The 21093-nt window shown below is 39.6% G+C and overlaps 3 protein-coding genes and 1 pseudogene across 4 annotated transcripts; 3 read left to right on the forward strand and 1 right to left on the reverse strand.

The window, feature by feature from the left end:
• Window positions 1-6248: 6248 nt before the first annotated feature.
• On the forward strand, window positions 6249-7919 carry LOC143888806 (putative acyl-coenzyme A oxidase; the record flags this gene model as incomplete). Its single annotated transcript, XM_077393205.1, has 3 exons — window positions 6249-6356; window positions 6443-6544; window positions 7629-7919. Coding segments are annotated over 3 exons (486 nt in total), but the record flags the coding sequence as incomplete, so codon positions are not given.
• A 1173-nt stretch (window positions 7920-9092) lies between these two features.
• On the forward strand, window positions 9093-10494 carry LOC143888807 (uncharacterized; annotated as a pseudogene). The gene is made up of 5 exons (XR_013254611.1): window positions 9093-9234; window positions 9856-9964; window positions 10054-10142; window positions 10224-10288; window positions 10393-10494. The product of XR_013254611.1 is annotated as an uncharacterized LOC143888807 (transcript).
• A 534-nt stretch (window positions 10495-11028) lies between these two features.
• Window positions 11029-14397, reverse strand: LOC143888808 (uncharacterized; the record flags this gene model as incomplete). Its single annotated transcript, XM_077393206.1, has 4 exons — window positions 11029-11345; window positions 11622-11732; window positions 13705-13847; window positions 13983-14397. Coding segments are annotated over 4 exons (915 nt in total), but the record flags the coding sequence as incomplete, so codon positions are not given.
• Window positions 14398-18231: 3834 nt separating this feature from the next.
• LOC143887353 (trans-resveratrol di-O-methyltransferase-like) lies at window positions 18232-20724 on the forward strand. The gene is made up of 2 exons (XM_077391453.1): window positions 18232-19041; window positions 20021-20724. Exons 1-2 carry the CDS (start codon window positions 18277-18279, stop codon window positions 20321-20323), a joined length of 1068 nt encoding a protein of 355 aa, XP_077247568.1. The 5' UTR covers window positions 18232-18276; the 3' UTR covers window positions 20324-20724.
• The last annotated feature ends 369 nt before the right edge of the window (window positions 20725-21093 follow it).

Genomic DNA, 21093 nt, shown 5'->3' on the forward strand with positions numbered 1-21093 from the left:
AAATTATTTATCTTTGTGAGCACATATAAATGGTGCATTTTTATACTGGCATCTTTTCTCCCCAGCTCTATTATCTCTCCTCTTTTGTGAATTGGGTCTCACAAAAAACCTGCAAGAATGTGGAAACAGTAGGTGTTATCGATAATGCACTGGACAAAAGGGTATGACATTTATTGCAGATGTTTTCTTTTTAATGGCATGCAAATCTTTTGGTCCAATAAAAAGATAATTCAAGAAAGTTGGCCATGTCTTGGGAATGTTAAGCATGTAAAGGCAAAAAAGGTAGGTGAGGGATGTCGTTCCAGCAACAAGAGTATTTGGGATCTGTGGTCTCAGTTAACGACTTTATGGACCTCTGCTTCAAATAAATAAGTATTACAAAGTCTCTGAATCTAGCTCATTCACAATCTACCAAGGAATGCAGATCGAATACATCATCCATGAATAAAAACAGAAAACCCCACATGTTTGAAAAAGAAACAGCGAATTCTCAGTACCCCCGTAAAAGCGCAACAGCTCTATCACATGGTAAAAAGAACATGACAAGAAATCCAGCGTCCCATGCTCAAACCTAGCAAGCTTACAAACCAGAATAAAGAAATAACAAATATTCAACTCCATCTGAGCATGAAAAAGACAGAGAGAACATAAAAAACAGTGATAGACAAAAAATAGAAAAAAACCACAAAAGAGTATTTGCCACCAAACCATACACTTTTTTTTTTCGAATGGTATCAAACAATACGTTGTAAAGGCGGTAAGTAATCTCAAAATAGCATCACCTCTCTGCTAACAACAGACCGCGCTAGCGAGTGTCGGCCTCGGTATTAGCCGATCTCCACACATGTCGAATCTCAATATCGAATTTCACCCAAATATCATGGATATCCCCCATATCATTGGAGAGTTGGTCTGCAAGAGTGGGGAAAGCAAGGAAAAAATAGTCTATCAATGGGTCCCCCTACTCCAGGTTTCTTGAAATTTAATTTTGACGGATCTAACATGCGTAATCTGGTCCTGACGGGATCGGAGGAGTCCTTAGAAATGAGTTTGGAGAGGTGATCTGGGCCGTTGCAGGTCCCATTGGGGAAGCGGATGCATTGGAGGCTGAGGTGAATGCCATCCACCAAGGGGGAAAGCTATTGGTGAGAGACCGATTGGATAACGTCGTGGTAGAAGGAGACTCCTTGAACGTCATTCGGTGGCTCAGAGGATCGAAGAGCCACCCTTGGAGATTTGATAGGCTATTTGATGAGATGTTAGATTGGGTGGGATCTCATTCCGAGGTGTTTCAGCATGTCCGCTGGACCGCCAATGAGGTAGTGGATAGCCTTGCAAGAGAAGGAGCGTCTAAAGAAGCTTTGGCTTTTTTTCTTTTTTTTTTGGATGACATAGGGTATCCCCACCACCATTTTAGGGCGGGACTAATCCTTAATGATGCGCGCAATCACCCGTAAACCACACGCATCAGTTTCACTATAGGGAGATTCGAACTCTCGTCGCCGGGGAGCACATCGTCCGGGTTAAAGCTGTGGCATTGTTTGATTCTCTTCCTCCCTGAGATCATTTTCCTTGTAGATGGGTTTAGGTCTATTTTCATTTCTTTTTGCCCCTTTGTATTTGACCATCTTGGCCTTCTTGTTTGCAATAAAATTGGCTACCATTCAAAAAAAAAAAATCGTCTATATGGCATCCGTACCCAACCCAACCCCAGGACTAACGATGTGGCGAAGTTCACTCTTTGACTAGATATTGCTCCATAACATCAAATCACCACCTTAATATTTTTTAATTAGCACTGGACTGCTGAATAATAATGCATCATCCGTGTATTAAAGTGGGGATAATTCAATCTCCGAATGCCCTTAAGGAACCCTTCGATTAATCATTTGGGATGTACCCCTTTCCATCATCCTACTGAATGCTTCCTCCAAGATGGTGAACAGGAGAGGAGAAAATGGGTCCCCTTTTCGGAGACCCCGAGAGGTTTTGAAGAATACTTTGGGAGATTCATTAACCGGGAAATAGTTTCAAAACTCCTTTGCATCATCGTAGACTGCCCCGAATCGACTCCCTTTTACCTTAACCGTGTTCTTGTCCTAGTCCGCGTTTTGCCCTATAAAGTCAATCAAAACTCCTTCGACTCATCAATCCACCAAAAAAAAAAAAGAACTCCTTCGTCTCTCGAGTTATGACTGTGTCAACCTTGTACTCAACCACGTAAACCAAGTACTCGACCTCGTTGTGCCAAGTCAACTAGGATTTGCTTTGACTGTGCTTTGACCTGCATCCGCATTTTGAAACATTTTTTTTTTAAAATATTGATCAAGATCGAACATCAAAATCACTCGGGTTCTAAGTTACGAGTGTTTTAAATAAGTCACACACATGTATTACAAAAAATTTAAGTGGGGAGAGTCTTTAAGTCATTAGAGAGTATTTTAGTCTAAAAATATTAGGTTTTTGTTATAGGTTTTAGAACTTTCTAAAACTCTTTCTTTTTTAACATATACATATAGCCTCATGGGATCTTTCTTTCATGCTAGGGCATGATGAAGGATTAAAGATTTTGAAGTTTTTTTCTCGTGTGGACGTGGAGTATACTTCTTGCAGAGATGCAATGCCTTCATCTTCCCTAAGGTGTGATGCCTAGGAACCATGGTTTAAAATTTCAGCTGAAATGTGTCGTTTCGGCTGAAATGTGTCAATTTTGGTTGAAGCTGACACGAAATTCACATAGAATCGGAATTTTGAAGATTTAGCACTCCCGACAAAGTTATTCAGGCCAAGCCTCCTCACACTGCTTATTTGCTCAAACACGCCAGCCCTCCGTTGGGTTGACTAATGCCCTTGAACAAACAAACACAACTTTAAGTGTGGTTTTATCAGTTCTGGATGTGTCACTATATGCGACACGGTTTTCGATTTAATCACTAATACATAAACGATCTTGCTTTCTTAGACAAGATCAGTGTTTTCCGTTTTGATATTTATGCAGTTTTTTACATTATGGAAATCCAACTTCAATTAATTTATCAACCAAAAACATGAAAATGTTATTCTAATTAGGGTACTAGCATGCCAATTCCAATTTCATGATAAAACATCATAACTCTTTAGTTGGAATTGCAAAAACAAGTTTCCAAGAACCACCCTAATTATAACAAATTTTAATCAAGGGCAGGGGTGTAAACGAGCCGAGCCGAGCCGAGCTTGGCCAGGCTCGGCTCCGCTCGTTAAGCTCAAAGGCTAGGCTCGGGCTCGAACCAGGTTCGGATCGGCTCGGCTCGGTCAGGCTCGGCTAGGCTCGCGAGCCTATCGAGCTTGGGTTATATTCTGGAATATACGTATCAAATGGACGGTTTGGATTATCACGGTTTGGATTATCACATGGATTATCACGGTTTGGATTATCAAGATTCGCACATGCCAAGGTGGGTAGCAAAGGTTGCTAGCAAAAGCGAAATAATAAAAAAAAAGTCATCATTACGAAAAAGTAAAATATCTGAATGTATATAGTTTTAAATGAAAAATTGCCAAAAAAGGGTAGGAAATTATGACAATTACTAAAAAAAATACAACCAAATGGTAAGAAGTTATGACAATTACTGAAAAAAGTCATGATTATGCCTCAGCTGCTACTGTATTATATTTATATATTATTTTTATATATGACTGTTTTTCTTAACAAGCCTTAACGAGCCGAGCCGAGGCGAGCCTGGCCTAATTCGGGCTCGGCTCGTTAAGCTTAACGAGCCTAGCAAGCCGGCTCGGCTCGGCTCGTTAAGGATTCGAGCCGAGCTTTTTTTTAGCCGAGCTCGAGCCAAAATTGACACCCTTAATCAAGGGGACTATTAGGGGTAAAATCGGTATATCTGGCACCAAACCTCAAACCCCTTCTCCATTACTCAGCTGGATCAACACAGTCCCCGCAGCAACACTCGGTAACGAACATTGATTGAACCTCCTTGATACTTCTCCCTTGAGCGGTACCGAGCTACTAAGGGAATGAAACACAATCGTGGGGATATGTAGACACCCCATTTTAACCGTGCCCTAAACCTCCATGTTTGACCAAAGCCCCATCAAATCATTGAATTGGAACCCCAAATTCCATCGTAAGCTAGGTTAGGGTCCCAGCAAGGTCCCTGTAAAATTTTGTTGAAATTCGAGCTGAATAGCCTAATAAGACGAGCCGAGCAGTGTCCGTAGTGTAAGCAGAAAGGGGGTGAATTATCCTGGAGAGGGCCGACCCAGGTCCGAATAAGACATGATGGATCGTGCGCTCATCATTTTTTCTGCGCAAACCACGCGCCTAATCCACTTGCATCAAAGATGAAAATAGCAAATGGGACTAGTTCGTTGTGGGCCCTTGGTGCGACATGGGTGAGGATGGTGAGAGCTGATGTGTAAATGGGTGCCATCATTGTATAAGAGAAGTGATATTTACACCTATTTCTTGATTTTCGACCAAACCGATGCCCTTTTTATCTTTTTGGCTTCATTTTTTTGTAAAAATCCATAGATAACCCTATAACACCAGAAACACACAAAATATTAGTAGCACCACTTTAAATGATAATAATATGCATGTTTCCTACTACTACCATTCACACATAAATGTATTCATCAGTCACTTATACTTTGTTGAATAGATCTCATTGTCCAACGCTTAGATTCACTTAAAAATACGAGATTACCACCGGACTTCTGAAAGAAAAAGTCACTGTGCATGAGTTAAATGAATCACATGGTCAAGCATTTTTGTTTTCCTTAAACATCAGATTAGCCCCAATGCTTCAGTATTGGATGAAAATTTTGGTGGTGTCCTGAAAATACTCTTTCGAGATGCTTAATTTCGAGTATTTGCACTGTGTTATATCATATTAATTCTTTTCAAGTTGAGTTAACCTCCTTTATATATTATTATATATAGGGATTTTCCTTTGTTTTTTCTAGAGGTGAATGAGCCTAAAAGCTCAATCCCAGTTAGTTTTTGGAGAACCCTAGATTTTTAGTATGAGCAGGTGAAAATGGCTTTGCATTCCACTGGTTCTTAAAAGTGATGGGGATATTTCCATTTTTAACAGTTCACCAAAAGACAAGATGTATTTTTGGAGGTGCCAAATGATAGAAACCTGCCCTTGATGCTCTACAAGGACAGGCGCATCCTTTTTTACAGAAGTTGACTTTTGACTCTGCAGTGAATGTTGTAATATCCCACGTATATGCACATATATTGTTCTACTGAGTTCTGTGTTACTTGGCCAAAGTTCTCCAGTTGCCTGAATTGTTTGGCAGTGGCCACTTCTTTTATATTATAATATTAAAATGGCACTCCTTGATGGGCGAGCACACAAGATAGACGATGGTCAGTCAATTTAATAAAATCAAAACGTAGGGATTTCTGACCACCCTCCCTTCCCCCGTAAATTTTTTGTGGAACCCTGGATTTTTAGTACAAAAAGGTGCAAATGGCTTTTTGTGCTTGGACTTGGAATATTTTCTCATTGGAGTTGTATACATGGGTATACTTCTGCGATCATAAACCTGAAAGGGTTTGTCACTGGATTTTTCACTGTTTGTGCAACAGATGTGCCATGAGCTGTGCAGGGAACGATCTGAAGAGGATATATGTAAATAGGACCCCTGCGACCAGCAAAACCTTACATGTTTTATCAAGTGCATTGAAGGCTACATTCACTTGGCATAACATGAGGACACTCCAGGTCCCAAGATGCATATATCTATGAAGTTCCATATTCTTAAGGCTATTATTTTTGCATCAATTGAACAATATACATGTATCAGGAATGCCGCGAAGCCTGTGGAGGGCAAGGGCTGAAGACAGAAAACCGGGTTGGTCATCTCAAGGGTGAATTCGATGTACAGTCTACATTTGAAGGGGACAATAATGTACTGATGCAACAGGTAGTATCAGATAATGTTCCATTAGATGTTGGTTTTCTTCTGATCAATACGAAGCTGTGGGATTTATGGTTTGGGTGCGTGGAATCAGGTTAGCAAGATACTCCTTGCAGAATATGTAGCGGCTCAGAAGAAGAAGATGCCCTTTAAAGGATTAGGTTTAGAACATTTGAACGATGATTGCCCTGTTATTCCAGTTCAATTGACAAGCTCTATTCTTAGGAGCATCCAATTCCAGGCAATGAATTCTTAGCACCATCTATCATCTCCATAACAACCATTATCAGAATATATATTGACACTTTTTCATCTATCTGTGTCAAACTGATATAGTCTGCTTGAGAGAGCGAGATTTACTGAAGCGCTTTGCCACTGAGGTTTCTCGGTATCAGGCACAGGGAGAAAGCAGAGAGTATGCATTCATCCTGGTAATAATTCTTTCTTTTAACTTCTGCACACCTCTGAGCATTCTTCTCTTCTTCCGTCAACGTGTTGATTAATATTTGCGCACCAGAGCTATCAACTTGCAGAAGACTTGGCAAGAGCCTTCACCGACCGAGTGATGTTCCAGGCCTTTTTGGAGGCTGAGACAGCCATGCCTGCTGGTTCATTGAAGGTAACTGTAGAAGTTACTCTGTATTGTTTATTATTAAGATCTAAGCATGAGCTACCGGCAGGTCTTCCAGTGTGCTTCTGTATTTGAGCCCTCCATGTGTTAGATTGGATGTGTCTACAGACACTTCCTTGACCGGAAATTGTGGAGACTAAAGTTATCTCTTATTTTTTATATTTATTGGTTGCATAAGTCGGTTTAGGCAGACTGAATTATGACAACCAACTCATCCATCAAGGGTGTTGTCATAGAATAAGCCTCCCTTATGGAGTCAGAAGATTTCTGTTGCTCGTTACTGGAAGCTTCCTAGTCGGGTAGAAAGCTTGCTTTCTTCTCGCTTACCAAATTTATGGAAAGTGTGTTTCCTGTATCCTTCCTCTTAATTAAGACTGCTTTTTGTTTAGGAGATTATTTTTTCTAAAAAGAGTATTTTTTTTAAAAAAGGTGACAAATTGTACTCCCAATAGTAAACTACAACTAGGGGATGAGGCGTCCCCGTCCAAATAAACCATGCCCAAAGGCCTGGTAATTTCCCCAATTACATCAAGTCAAAATTAAAGAGTATTTTTTCCCTCATGATAATGCTGAAGGATTGTATTTAAAACTTTAAAAAATTAATCCCAACTTTCAAATAGAACTTATCTGCATTTTGTTTCCAATAGCTTAGTATTAAACTTCAATGAATAAAATATGTAAAACTATAAATTCCTAAAACTTGTAATTCTATTCAACTGCTATGTGTTCCTTACTACTTGTAACCCTAACCTACTATAATTTTTTTTTTTTATGAAATGGCATACTATAATTATCTCTCTTGATGTATGCATCCTGTTTTCTTTCAACCAGGCTCGTTACATGCGCCATGTCAACTTTAGGTGGCGCTTTCAACACATCTCTTCTTTACTTAGATACTCTCTTCTCGCTTCCCGCTTCCCGCTTCATTTCTTGCACTCACTTTCCACTGTGACAACTATGCTTTAGAGCACTGGAAATCTAGCGCCTTATTTCTTCATAAGCTGACGGAGGTTGTCTATTTTCTTGTAAAATGATTATGTCAAATATCAACCGTGCATTTTCTTTTTTGCAGAATGTGTTGGGTTTGTTGAGGTGTATGTATGCCGTGATCAATTTGGAAGAAGATGCTTCATTTCTTAGATATGGGTATCTGTCGCCGGACAATGCAATCATTGTGAGGAAAGAAGTGATGATACTATGCAGTGAACTGAGACCTCATGCACTTGCAATAGTCAGCTCCTTTGGAATTCCTGATGCTATGCTCAGTCCAATTGCTTTTGACTGGGTTGAAGCAAATTCATGGTCTTCACTTCAACACTGGCAACATGCCATCATGGCCTTCCATTAGAATATGAGATGAATAAAGCAACTGGTGTCATCTTGTCGACTTGTTTGCTTGAGATCATTATATTGTGAATTAGGAAATCAAATCTACTACTTCCTGTACCAATAAAGTTCAAAATGGTGTACAACTTGTCTTTCTTATGTAATAAAGACTTGAATGCAAAATTGCGGTGGATGGAAACAGGTTTGGTTTCCACTATAACTCTGAATTGAGAGTAATAGGGAGATGTAATTTACTCTTTTTACAATATATTTGTCACCTTATTTAAGATTTGAGTATGTGGTGGACCACCCCTTGACCATATGGTATATGAGGACTTGGCCCACCGCATAACCTATGGTACTTGCAATTGGACCAGACTCAAGCCACAGTCATTTCAAATTGAGCAATTGGCCGTTAAAGGTTAAGAGGAAGAACATAGGGTTTTGAAGCCGCTCCTTTTTTCGGTTGCAGAAACTTAAAAGCCGACGCCCTAAACATTCGGAACCGGAGTCGTTTGATTTGAAGAGAAAAATCCTAGAAAGGCCGTTAGGTAAGAAGGTTCAGGTTTCAACAGATATATCCCCTCAGCTGCCTCCACCATATTTGCTTGCAGGAAAACGCAAAGAGAGGCCGGAAGAATCGGCAGCGTCTCTGCTGACTCCAACCACTACCGATTGCAGGTTTCTTAATTTTTAGCTATCGCCTTTCTCAACTCACTTAACATCATGTGTTCCTTATTTCTTCTACTTTAGATGCCTTTTGGCTTAACCTCCTACTTTAGATGCCTTTTGGCTTAATCTAAACAGCTTTCATGATGGCCCAGGAGCTCTTTTGCTAATCAATGTCAAGACATTTATACATTTAGAAGAATGTGACCCTTATAAAGCATAGAGTAGTTGCATGAATCAATGGCTTGAATTCATCTGTAAAGCTTCACTTTTTCCTTCTTAAACAACAGTTTATATGCATCAAGTACTCATTTTTTCTTCTGTGCTAGATTACTCTTTTGCCGTCCTGTAACTGTGTTTTCTCAATGGTTGATCTTCTTACCCTTCTACATATTGCATTGCCATTTACGCCTCTCTACCCAGAAACACAACAGATTGGATTATTTTTTGGAAACCCCCTTTGATTTAATCTACTGATGATATATGTTTCCTTCTCGTTTGTTATGCACCTACTATTTTGGAATATTCTTTGGTTTATGATATGCATGTCGTTGGTGGCATGCTGTGGAATCTGGAATATAGTTGTTTAATAGCATGCTTGGCTGATCTCAGCTTAACAGATGCAATAGCCATGGATTATGAAATGCCAAGGAAACAAAAGCGCCCTTGGACGGATCACACTGGTACACATCACTTCTTCTAATCGTAATAGCTTCTTTCATCTTCTTTCGCTCACTATAATAGCTTCTTTTCTGTTTCTTTCACTCACTACTATATCATAATTTGTACTTGCCATAGGCACCTTGGTTGTAATATCTGCACATGGTTAATTAAACACAACAGCTCTCACACACATGGTAACACCACAGCTTATATAAAGTTTTTTTTTTTTCTCTCTTTTAATTCTTTGTTTATGTTAGATTCATACAATGAGTAAATGCTATGATTTGGCCGACACTTCGAATTTATTGCCGACTCACGTGTCTTGCCGTGTCGACACTCCTTTGGACACTTTTACTTATATTCCTGGAATTGTTAGACTTAATGTGGGTGTGTGGACATGTTTTTGTACAGTGTCAAGTGTGACATTCTGTTTTTTTATTGAATATTGTGTTTACCTCATTTTGACAACTCGTATCCATTTCCATATCCACAAATCATGATTACATGTACTTTCTATTTTAGCCGTGTCTCAATTTCTAAAGTTTAGGAATTTGCCGTGTCCGACACTCCTTGTCCGTGTCGACACGAGACACTCGTGTCCGTGTCCACAAATCATAGAGTAAATGTAATTTTTGTTGCAGGTGAATGCATCAGGGAACGTTATATATGATGAGTACGTTCGCCCTTTAGAGCGTGTCATTGACTTCCGTACAGAAATTAGTGGAATCCGACCCCACAACTTATGGAAAGGTTGCCATTGATCTTTCCTCCCTAGTTCACATTCATTGCTGATAGAGCAGTCATTCCTTTTTGCTGATGTAAGAAAGGTAACTCTGCAGCTAAGGAGTTTGGGGCTGTACAAAAGAAAGTGGCAGAATTGATCAGAGGAAGGATCCTTGTCGGTCATGCTTTGCGCAATGATCTTAAGGTTGATCACTTTGTTTTTTAGCCACAGTTGTGGGTGTCGTAATATCTGAATGTTTTAACTCAAATGAGCGTGTTTTGATAGGCATTGCTGTTGAGTCATCCAAAGAACAACATGAGGGACACCGCAGAGTATCAGCCCTTTATAAAGTATGGTGTGCTTTATTCTCAATTATTATAGTTAGTGTTTACAAAGTTTAACGTATCAGTATTCTGCCATATCTTATACTAATCTTCTGACTGATGCAGAACAGAAGGCGGAAAAGAGCGCTTAGGGATCTCGCAGCGGAGATTCTTGGAATCAAGATTCAACAAAAAGAGCATTGCACAGTAAGTTCCTTAGTCTCTAATTAGGTTTTTTGTCGGAGGGAATTCAAGTATGCAATGTTGGATTTACTTGCATTATTTTTTATGATCATCCAAGTACATTATTCATGCACCCCATAGTCAGCAAACGGTGATTCGGTAAAAAAACAGCACCGGAAAGTTTCAAGTTTAATACGGTATTGGTTTAAAAAAAACTTAGTAAAAAAATCGGAAACAAAAAAAATACATTTAGATTTTTGCCGTTTACATAATATGGTGGGGGTAAAATTGGAAAGTTGGCCAGAAAATCCTGTTTAAAAGGTTTAAAACGCTTTTAAAATGTTTTAAATGTGTTTAAAATGTTTCCCTAAAAGAAATACGGTATGGTAAAAGTTTTAAACTGACACCAATAAAACACGTTTTGTTGGGGGGGAAAACACTGTTTAAAAAGGAGTTTTGCTAACTATGATCCACCCATCATGTTCCCTCAAAAGAAATGCATCCTTCTGTGGCCTGCTGTACAGCATTGAAAATTGACTTGGAAGAATGCTCAAGCCTTTGCTTGAGATCTGTACAGCATTGAAAAAAGTAAACTATCAACTTTTATATTATTATTATTGCATCTTTTACAGTTCATACACAGAATTTACTTTCACTAGTGACACATGTGGCACAATGGCACCCAAGGATAATGATGATATTTAGTATATACCTCGGTGGCTTCTAAAGACTGACGCTGGCACCTGTCATCAACAGAGAGTGAAACTGAACAATTCTCTGAAGGAGATTTTCTGGACTTAAAGAGGTGAGGCACATAGAGTTGAGCTATAATACTGGTAAAAACCAGAATACATGCACCAGCAAATGTAATAGACAGCATTTGCCATGAAGAAGAATCTCTCTGCAAAACAGGGAACCAATTATTCTAGGGTCACAATACTGATGGGTTAATAGTTCGGAGCACACTTGCCGGATATAGTATACTAAAACAACAGGTATATACTAGATTATGCAGAACTGTAGCCAAATACTGCTGATCTATAGTGCCAAGAGGCAAGACTATCTTTCCCACATCACCTAGTTGTGGCCCTTCTCAACCTTACACAATCCCAGTTCATTTTTATTAACCATACCATGTACTTAACCAAAAACGTTATAATAAGAAATGTTTCAGTACCTTATTCTTTGTTACTTTCGAAAAGTCTGCAACCAGCCCACATGAAAGTTGTTTGTCTGGAATGGTGTATATATCCTCATAATACATGTCTAGAATGTTAGCCAATCCAACCTGGCAAAATCATGTCTTAGTCAGCCCCGCAACTAATGCATCAAACATTCAGAGAACCTTTATCCATTGAAATATCACTTATGATGAAAAGGGATGTTTGCAAAATTATATACACATGCAGACCTCTCTCGCCCAACATTTTTTAGAATTCTCAAGGTTGCTAACGGAATAGATGAAAATATTCCCACTCTGAAACCATTAGTAAAAGGAAAATGAAATTCTCATCCTTCTTCGAATATTGACACTATATAGAAAGACATTAACCTTGAATAGCAGAACTGAAAATGTGATCAGTGCAGGAAATAAAATTTTTTATGCTGCTCAGCAATTTTTGACTTATGAGCTTGACCCTTGACTACCAGTAAGGCAGTAACTAGTTTGATAAAAAGTCACCCCTCGTCTATAGTTTGTATTGGCACAACAGGAGTATATAACTGTTAGACTAAGGACTTACATTCAATTCCTTATAAGTCAATATTACACCTAGTACTGATTATTTAGGTCTTACAAAATGTCATTAGCTAGCATATGCTTTGCCCCTCATAATGTTAAGGTGGTTCCATCAGTTCAAAGCTATGTTCTCCTGCCTATTTTATATTAACAGACAAGGCAATTATTTATTTAAGTTTCAGGAACCCCTAAAGACAGCCTCATGTATTTCTTGAATTCATCCATATTTTGGATGCCAGGTTCATAAGCACTTGAAAATACGCCTCTAAAGCTCTAATCAGTGTCAAACAATTAAAGTGAATATAAGCCCCATGCTTTTGCATTCTTTTAAATGTAATATTTTATGAACATTGAGCTTACTAAAATAGAAGTTGGATATCATAGCAACAAATTACATCTAAACATCCGTAGATGGAGAGAAACGCTCATAAGTAGAAGAGATTAGCTGATATCTACACTAGAACAGAGTATCAATTTTCAACATGACTTGATTCTAACATGGTGCACTAAACTTCTATAGTATTAGGCAGCCGATTGCTTGATTTTACTACAGATATTAATTAATGTTCAAGGCAGGATGACGCTCCAATTTACAGATCTAAGATAATTCAGCTTGATTTGCATCATTGTTTTGGTGTAATTTCTTTACTTATTTCATATGTCTATTTACATTAGTATGATGGGGCTCATCTTGGATAGCCCAAGTGACAACTTTTGTAATCAACCTCCATAAACTCTTTTTCCTTTCTATTCTTCTCTTCTCCTTTCATAATAATTTGGTGAGGATGCTTTCTTCAGAGATCAAAACAGTATCGGAGCGTATACTCGATTGTTACCAGGTACGGTTTTCATTGTAGTCATGTTGAGCACTCAATGTTTGTACAAAGATAAGCAACTAACAATGTGATTCTAGCTGCCTTTATGGAGAACGCTGTTGTTACGTGGAATGATCAGGTCTTAATTGATGCATTGAAAAGTTACTTGCAAATAGCATGTGTAGACCAGAGATTTGGGGCAGTTAGAGTACTTCCTTGCCATTAAAGTCACACAGCGAAAGTTTGGTATCAGTTTATCGCATAGGTAGTATGTTATCGATCTTTTTCCAGAGACAGAAATGTTAAGGGCCAAGCCTCTTGATACTCCTTCGGATCCTAATGTAGAATTAGGAAAGGACAAGGGAGATTTGTTTGAGGAACCTAATGTTATTTTTCAAATTCAAACATTGAGATTTGTTCGAGGTATCACGCAGAAAACGTTCCATATATATATATATATATATATATGAAGAAAATCCATTTTGGTGCTTTCAAGAGCACATGAGCAAACAGCTTCAGCAAGCACAGAAAGAACCCTTTCATCGGATGAAGTCAAGGAGAAAGACGGTTGGAGCTGTTAACAGGGGAAAGGCGTAAGAGAAGTGAACTTATGAGTAACATGTGGTAAGTGCTGGACAGACATTTATATGATATTATAACAATGTATTATAGGCATTTGAAAGGAAGGAAGAGAGAATGTTACTAACCTCTGTAGGATTAGCAAGATTATCCATATTTCTCTCAGTTCCTGGGCTGAAAATTAAAAGCTCGAAACTCCAAAGAGGTTGCAAGACTACTTGTCGGAAAGTCATGGCGAGTATGTTTTTAGATGTAGTGGTGGGTAGAATATCTGCAGTGAGAGAAGTTTTTAGCTCCCTGGCCTTCTCTTTAACCTTTTTGGCAGATAAAAACTGTTAAAAACAACAATCTTTTGGGGTTGGTGAAAGTAAAGAAGTAACAAGAAAATAAGAATCAGAGTGAATACCAGTCTTAGTGGAGATGGTGCTGTGGGGGTCGGAATTATTTCCAGGGAAGACGGTGTGGAGGACCATGGTGGACATGGCAGAAACAATGTGCTCTTCCGCAGTTTCTCCGCCATCAGCAGCAGCGGCAGTTAGGGCTTGCTCGAAACTGACGTCTCCGATTTGGGTGAGCCGAGACAAGTGGTTCTCGTAGAATCGCACAGCAGGGCTTTGACCGTCGGATTCGGAGAGGATTTCCTTCTCCCGGGCGAACAAGGAGACGGATTTGGTGTTGGTTTTCGAGGTCGATTTGGAGAAAAAGAAGCAAGTTTTTTGGGAGGACGGGATTTGGGGAAGTAGAGGGAATGCAGAGAGGCCATGATGGCTAGGTAGGGTTTTTCTTTCTTGATTTGATGGCAAGGGTTTTGTAATGTAGTGGGTTTAACAAGATAAATAAAAGAGATATAGAACTAATTCTGGTCATATGCCAAACTAACACTTGATGATGCATCAATGTGCTATTCTTTGGATGTTTAGTAATAGAAATGTGTGAAAATATAAGGTGTTTACTCGTGTTGAAAATTAGTTATTTGATTTGATAGTCGTTACTCAAACAATTTCCCTGTGCATTGCAATTGTAAGATGTTACTTGCTTTCGTCAGGTAGACGTTTTCAAAAAAAACCACAAATTGCCGAGTCCTGTAGTTTCAAACTCATCAGTTACACACCTCTTGACTTTTCAATGTGTATAAGGTAGACTCCCTCACTTGACGGCCCATCCACAGATCGAGGAGCTAGGATGATCCTATGGAGCTTATTTTTGGGCACACCCTATCTATGTGAGGGCCCATCAAATGAATGCTTTGGATCATCCAAACAATGTGGGCCCACTGTGTTTTTTGATGGGCGGACTAGAGAAGATTCTCTAGTCAGATATCTTAATTAGCATTGATAGTGTTTCAAAAGATGGGGTCTACTTTATACGAGGAATGATAGATGCAAGGGCTCTCTTTATGCAAGGGTCGGAGAAGGGCCCTTAATAGATCCATGTCATTTTTAAAGTCGGTTGAGAAATTGAATTCGGCTGCACTTAATGATGTGGATCTATTAAGGGCCCTTCCTTAGCCCTTGCATCTATCATTCCTCACCTTATACACATTGAACAGGGGGTGTTGTTAATGAGTTTGAAACTATAAAGTTATAATTGAATGTGTTAGAAAGTGTGTGTTTGGCGCGGCGAGGGAGGGGGTAACTGTAATTTCCCCTTTAATTTTTACCGTGGGTAGTGTCTGTGGTTGGGATTTGCGTAGTGTCTGTGGTTGGGATTTTTATGAGGTAAGAAACTCGTGGTAATGGAGGATGAATTGACATGTCAGCCGATCTGCATGAACTTTCGATCATCATACCATGTGGGAGTTTGACATCTTTGAAGATGAAGAGCTGTGATGAAATGAGAACCGCTGATCCTTAGTGTGGGGTGTAGTTGGCCCCTTTAAGATGGTACTCACTAAGATATACTCAAGGGTGTGGGGCCCACAAAATGAACACTTCGGATCAACATACATACAAGTCCCCACATGCAGTCGCAAGGCCTCCTTGTCTTAAGATTAATTCTCCCGTTGCAAGTCACATGATTCCACACTGCTATTGGCATTTGACTTTTTTTTAGCATGCAACACAATCTCTTTTATTCTAATCAAAGGATCTCTTCCCCGCATGAATGTTTTAGTATTATAATGAGATCATGCCCATGGCACAGTGGGTCCCACCTTAGTTGATTAGAACCGTCTATTTTAAGGAAATTGGAGCGAGTATCACGCTTTTTACATGTCGTGCTCCGAGTTTGATAACCTCACTGCAAACAAGTTTGGATGATGTGAGTTGATTTTTTGGGCACACCCTATCCATGTAAGGGCCTATCAAATGAATGCTTTGGATCAACCAAACAATGTGGGCCCACATGATTTTTTGAGCTCTTGCTCACATAATTTATCTGAGGTATTGCTCAGAAAACGTTTCCCCTAGATACCTCAGATAAGTTATCTGAGCAAGAGCTAAAAAATCATGTGGGCCCACATTGTTTGGATGATCCAAAGCATTCATTTCGATAGTCCAAAGATAGATAGTGTGCACAAAAAATCAGCTCATCAGTATTATCCTAACCCTTCGATTTGTGGAGGTTAAAGTGGATGGGTATAAACCTTTACAAATCTGTCCATTTTTAACCTCCAAAAATCGAGAGGTTAGATGATCCTATGGAGCTGATTTTTTGGGCACACCCTATCTACGTAAGGGCCTATTAAATGAATGATTTGGATCATCCAAACAACGTGGTCCCACATGATTTTTTGAGCTCTAGCTCAGATAACTTATCTGAGGTATCGGCAAAAAAAGTTCCATATATATATATATATATATATATATAGAGAGAGAGAGAGAGAGAGGAAAATGATTGTACGCTCGAGTGTACCTAACCTTAGGTACGCTCGAGTGTACCTAACCTTAGGTACGCTCGAGTGCCAAATCACATGGGTCCCACATTTTTTGTGGTCATCTAAATCATTCATTTGCAAGGCCCAATCATAGATAGGGTGCATACCAAAAATCAGCTCCATAGGATCATCCTAACCCATCCATTTGTGGAGGTAAAAATGGACAGACACTGTTTGTCCACAAATCTGCCCATTTTGCCCTCCAGTTTTGGAGGGGTTAGGATGATTCAATGGAGCTGATTTTTGGTACACACCATATCTATGATGGGGCCTTGCAAATAAATGGTTTAGATGACCACAAAAAATGTGCGACCCATGTGATTTGGCACTCGAGCATACCTAAGGTTAGGTACACTCGAGCGTACAATCCTTTTCCTCATATATATATATATATATATATAAAGGGAAAACGTTTTCAGCGCGATATATATATATATATATATATATATATATATATATAGGGGAAACGTTTTCAGCGCGATATATATATATGAGTTAAGTGAAGCTACACACACGTGTAGCTAACTTAGCTACATCGACGGCTTAAAATACAGTGGGCCCCACATTGTTTGGGTGATGCAAACCATTCATTTGATGGGCCCTCACATAGATAGGGTGTGCCCAAAAAATCAGCTCCATAGGATCATCCCAACCCTACGATTTGTGGAGGCAAAAATGGACGTGTAAAAACCTTCACAAATCTGTCCATTTTTGCCTCCACAGTTTAAAGGGTTGAGATCATCCAATGGAGCTGATTTTTTTGGCACACCCTATCAATGTGAGGTCCAATCAAATGAATGGTTTGGATCACCCAAATAATGTGGGCCCACTGTATTTTAAGCCGTCAGTGTAGCTACACTTTTCTCATATATATATATATATATATATATATATATATAGAGAGAGAGAGAGAGAGAGAGGAAAGTGTTGGTGAGCTTAAGCTCACCAAACTTATGGTGAGCTTAAGCGCCCCAATCACATGGGTCCCACATTTTCTGTGGTGATCCAAACCATTCATTTGCAAGGCCCTATCATAGATAGGGTGTGTATCAAAAATCAGCTCCATAGGATCATCCTAACCCCTCCATTTGTGGAGGACAAAAATGGGCAGATTTGTGGACAAATAATGTCTGTCCATTTTGACCACCACAAATGGATGGGTTAGGATGATCCTATGGAGTTGATTTTTGGTACACACCCCATCTATGTAAGGGCCTTTCAAATGAATGCTTTGGATCATCCTAACAAAGTAGGCCCCAATGTGATTGGGCGCTTAAGCTCACCATAAGTTTGGTGAGCTTAAGCTCACCAACTCACCAACACTTTCTATATATATATATATATAAGATTGTACGCTCGACCGTACCTAAAGTTAGGCACGGTAGAGTGCCAAATCACATGGGTCTCCCATTTTTTGTGGGCATCTAAACAATTCATTTGCAAGGCCCCATCATAGATAGGGTGTATACCAAAAATCAGCTCCATAGCCATTTGTGGAGGCCAAAATGGACAGACAGTGTTTGTCCACAAATCTGCCCATTTTGGCCTCCAGTTTTGGAGGGGTTAGGATGATTCAATGGTGCTGATTTTTGGTATGCACCCTATCTATGATGGGGCCTTGCAAATGAATGGTTTAGATGCCCACCAAAAATGGGGGACCCATGTGATTTGGCACTCTACCATACCTAACTTTAGGTACGGTCGAGCGTACAATCCTTTTCATATATATATATATATATATATATATATATATATATATATGTGCGTGTGTGTGTGTGTGTGGGATTAAGAAGTAGTAGGAGTTAAAGAACTGAGTGTGTTAGTAATGGAGGTGAAACGAAGAGAGGGAGTTGATGAGTTGTTGCAAGCTCAAGCTCATGTTTGGAGCCATGTATGTAACTTCATAAGCTCCATGTCTCTCAAGTGTGCCGTTCAATTAGGCATACCAGACATCGTCCACAACCATGGCCATCCAATCACCCTTTCCGAGTTGGCCGCCAAACTTCCCATTGCATCGAGCAAGACAAAGTACGTGCACCGCCTCATGCGTCTATTGGTTCACTCAGGATTCTTCGCTGTAGAAACTAATGGAGTTGAAGAAGGCTATGTGATGACACCCTCTTCTAAACTCCTTTTGAAAGAGAACACTACTGGGTTGACGCCATTTTTGCTAATGATGCTAGACCCTTTTCTAGTTACCCCTTGGCATTTCTTGAGTGCTTGGTTCCAAAAGGATGAAGCCATGCCCCCTCTTCAAATGGCACATGGGATGAACATTTGGGACTATGCGAGCCGCTCACCCGAACTTAGCAACCCTTTCAATGAGGCCATGGCTAGCGACACTCGGATTGTAATGAACATCCTTGTTAAAGAATGTGGTTCCATTTTCCAAGGATTAGAGTCGTTGGCCGATGTTGGCGGAGGCATTGGAATGGCCGCTATGATCATCAGTGAGGCATTTCCGTATGTGAAATGCACCGTGTTAGACCTCCCGCACGTTGTAGCGAGCTCTCCTAAGTGCATCAATGTGGATTTTGTTGGAGGAGACATGTTCCAATCCATCCCTCCTGCAAATGCAGTGTTTCTCAAGGTACTTGTATTGCACTCTTTATTTATAATCATGAATGTAATTTGCATAACCATTTATATATGAGAAAACGGTTCCTACACATGTGTAGATAAGTTATCTACACACTAGCTTAAAATACAGTGGGGGCCACATTATTTGGGTGATCCAAACCATTCACTTTTAAGGCCCTCATATAGATAGGGTGTCCACAAAAACTCAGATCCATAGGATCATTCGAACTGTGGAGGCAAAAAATGGACTAATTTGTGAAGGTTTAAAGACATCCATTTTACCTCCACAAATCGTAGGGTTGGGATGATCCTATGAATCTGATTTTTTGTAGACACCCTATCTATGTGAGGGCCTTTAAAATGGATGGCTTGGATCACCCAAACAATGTGGGCCCCACTGTATTTTAAGCTAGTGTGTAGAGAACTCTCTACACATATGTGTAGGAACCGTTTTCTCTTTATATATTAGGGTCTTTGGATGTTGAAAACAAGTAAAGTTTTAAAACTTTAAAGTTTGAATTCAAATCTAATTAAAAGGAGGCTTTAAGGCTTGAATGAGAGTTATAACGGTTTGAATTGGGATTTAAGGGCTAGATTTAGATCAAATTTGATTTAGTCTCAAGAGTTGGGGCTTTTGAGTTTGGGTCACCTGGTGTAGGTCCCAAGGGTCTTGAAGTACCACCCTTTATGGAGAACTTAATGTGATAAAGAGCTAATTATTGTGTTTCCGTGTAAATGATGAAAAAAATGCAAAAGAGTGTAAAATAGAGAAATTGCAGAAATAAAGTGAAGGAAATGTAGAAAGCTTGAGGAAGAAGGATGGTTTAAGAGCTTGGAAGCTTTGTGTGAGGCTTCCAAATAATAATCTGATATACAAATTATTATTTTTATATTTATCTTTTTTTATTTTCAAACCTTGAGAGAGAATATTTAAATGATTATGTAAACTGATGATAGTAAAGCTAAGCAAGGCTCATAATTATTGGCAGTCGATTCTACATGATTGGAGTGATGAGGAGTGTGTGGAGATACTGCGACGGTGTAAGGAAGCGATTCCATGCGCAGAAGAGGGAGGGAAGGTGATTATCGTAGATATGGTGGTAAACACAAAGAATAGTAATCACACGATCGTTGGAACACAACTTTTCTCCGATATGTTGATGATGGTGGATGCAGTGGGAAAGGAGAGGGACGAACTTGAATGGCACATGATGTTCAAGGATGCAGGTTTTTCTCACTACAAGATAATGCCTGTGCTCGGTTTGCGCTCTGTTATTGAGGTCTATCCCTGATTATCTCATGATTTACAAAGATTCCTTGTTGGTGTAGATGATGCAGGAATTAAGAACTTCACATTCCCTTCTGTATAATTATTATAAAATAAAGGGGGGGCCAGAGCTGAGGCTCCCGCCATTGCAGGGTCTGGGGAGGGTTAGATGTTTACAGCCTTACCACTGCTTCTGTTAATTATATTATATGTCCATTAATTTGTTCAGTTTGTAAGAGCATGCCTTTCCCCTTTTTTACGTTTTGTATGTATAAGTCCGCACGAGGCTCTCATCATTGTGGGGTCTAGGGAGGGCTAGATGTACGCAGCCTTACCCTTGCTTTGCAGAGAAGCTGTTTCTGTTTCCGTGCACGTTTCGGATGTACACGTGATTCTATGAAATATATATTTGCTTTTGTGGCGGAATCTTGACCTTTAATCATCTGATGAATGTGTTTTGAATTGAATTTGGCCGTACGTACGTATGGTTCAATGGATTAAAGGTCTAGGATAATCCAAAAAGTACTAATGAAAGCGGTTTAGATTTTGTGTTAGGATCGATCAACGACTTGACTAGGTACATAGGGCAAAAGTGAGGCACAGTAAGTATCATCTCTATGGGTCGAGCCTCTAACTCTATTGTTTAAGGCTTTGCTCTTCAACTTCGAAGTCAACTTCGAAGTCGAAAGTTCAATCAGCTTACCTACCTAAAAAGTATAAGGGAGAGGAAGATCCCGGCAGTACATGAAGAGCATAGGCTCTCCCTCTCTCTCTCTCTCTCTCTCTCTCTCTCTC

The sequence above is a fragment of the Tasmannia lanceolata genome, unplaced genomic scaffold (assembly GCF_043159265.1).
Source record: "Tasmannia lanceolata isolate RefF3 unplaced genomic scaffold, GAP_Taslan_0.1 ptg000012l, whole genome shotgun sequence".
In the NCBI taxonomy this organism is placed as follows: domain Eukaryota; kingdom Viridiplantae; phylum Streptophyta; class Magnoliopsida; order Canellales; family Winteraceae; genus Tasmannia; species Tasmannia lanceolata.